Raw genomic sequence first — 2,000 nt, 5'->3', positions numbered from 1 at the left:
GGAACAAGAAAGTACTACAAATAGTTGTTTGCAATTCCAATCAAAATTTTGTACAAGTTGACTAAATTCATTCTTTTTCTATATAAAACTGTACAACTCCCAAGATTTTGTAAGAATTTGACTAAACTCATTTTTTTTTCTTATATAAAACTCCATAACCCCCAATTCACATGGTAAAATCCATAATTATTTAATTCTCAGAATGACTCTCTCCATGATCAAAATTTTCTTAATACTACTATTATTAACAATTCTGCTTGACCTTCCAACATCAAAATCATGTTTTCTTACTCGAAAGTATCACGTACATGTTATCAACAAACTTCCTTCTAATTCGTCTAATCTTAAAATTCATTGTGCTGCTAGTGATGACAAGCGTGGAAACCATTATCTTGCGGCTAATCAAGAATTTGATTGGTCATTTTGTCAAGGATTTGCATGGACATCGTTATACTTTTGTCACTTTTGGTGGAATTCAAAGGATAAAGTGTTTGATGTGTATAATGATCCAGTACATTGTGTTAATGATGGAAAACTTTCGAAGCTTACAACACAATGTGCGTGGGTGGTGAAGCCAGATGGTTTTTATTTGGGAACTTATATAGGCCCCGGAAAAGTTGAAGATATGTATCGTTATGCTCAATGGTAATCTTGTTTATGTATACTATTATAGTAGCTACAGGCAAAACTTTATGAAAAATATTTGTGGACAATCTCATAAAACGATGACTAATGTATCGACCTAGCTTCGAAATCTGTGGGGGAGTGAAGAAAATTAATTATATTTATAGCATGTCCTTATTTCTTACATCTTTTTTTTCTTGGTCATACTTCCTCTGCTTCTTTTTAGTTGGGCTTTCTCTAAAGATGATATTTATTTTAATTTAGTAGTCTGCTTCGTTTTAGTTGGTCCTCTCTCTCTAAAGATGATATTTATTTCAATTTAGTTGCCCCTTTTATGAAATTAAAAAAATATTATTATGTTGTTCCAATACAATTTTGAAATGGAGGGAGTATATATATATTGTTGGTCAAGTTAATTCTATATTATCCCGAAAGATCGAAAGTCTAGGATTATTTAATGATCTCAACTGAAGTACAAATTGTTGGACTCCAAGTCAAAATTTTGTGGAACTAATCACTAAATTAAAGTAACTTTTTTTCTTTATAAAATTGCAGTAACTCCCCTTACCTTTGCAGTACTCATTTTCTCAATATGGTGGAGTTCTTGATCACCATTTTTTTCTGGTTACTTATCACTCCCCTTCACTTTTCAATAGCAAAACATTGTGAATTTACCTCAAATCATACGGTACATGTTATCAAAAAACTTCCTTCTCATTCTCAAAAATTGAACGATGACCTCGGATATCATAATCTGACTACAAATCAAGACTTTATTTGGTCGTTTTGCGAGTCAATTCTCTATAGAACTTTATTCTTTTGTCACTTTTGATGGGGTTCAAAGGAGAAAGCATTTGATGTGTTTTAAAAGGTTCAGGAAGTCTAAATGTTCTAACTGATTGTAAATGGGAGGTGAGGTCAGATGACTTTTATTTGGAAGAGTATAATAATGTAAATAAAACTATTTTTTCTTTATCATTTTTGGTGGGATTCAAAGAATAAAGTCTTTGATGTGTATAATGATCCTCTACATTGTGCTAATAAATGATGGAAATACTTCCAAAGCTTACAACACAATGTGCATGGATGGTCAAGTCAGATGATTTTTACTCGGAAACTTATATTGGCTCCGAAAAAATTGAAGATATGTATTGCTATTCTTATATATACTTTCCTAGTAGCTACAGGTAAGTTTCTATGAAAAATATCTATTATCATGTTTAAATATGCAGTTGAAAGTTTGGGTCAAGTTAATTATATATTATCCCTAAACGATGAACAGTCAAGAAATATTTAATGATTTCAGACTAAAATACAAATTGTTGAAGGCCAAGTCAAAATTTTAAGGATCTTATTACAGAATTAAATTAATTTTT

The 2,000-nt window shown here is 30.8% G+C and overlaps 1 protein-coding gene across 1 annotated transcript; it reads left to right on the top strand.

The window, feature by feature from the left end:
* Positions 1-202: 202 nt before the first annotated feature.
* Positions 203-645, top strand: LOC124893538 (S-protein homolog 2-like; the record flags this gene model as incomplete). The annotated part of the gene is made up of 1 exon (XM_047404516.1): positions 203-645. A coding segment is annotated over exon 1 (443 nt), but the record flags the coding sequence as incomplete, so codon positions are not given.
* Between the last annotated feature and the right edge of the window lie 1,355 nt (positions 646-2,000).

Source organism: Capsicum annuum, unplaced genomic scaffold (assembly GCF_002878395.1).
Source record: "Capsicum annuum cultivar UCD-10X-F1 unplaced genomic scaffold, UCD10Xv1.1 ctg61363, whole genome shotgun sequence".
Lineage (NCBI taxonomy): Eukaryota > Viridiplantae > Streptophyta > Magnoliopsida > Solanales > Solanaceae > Capsicum > Capsicum annuum.
Note: the sequence above shows the minus strand (reverse complement) of the source record. Positions and strands in the feature narration are given on the sequence as shown.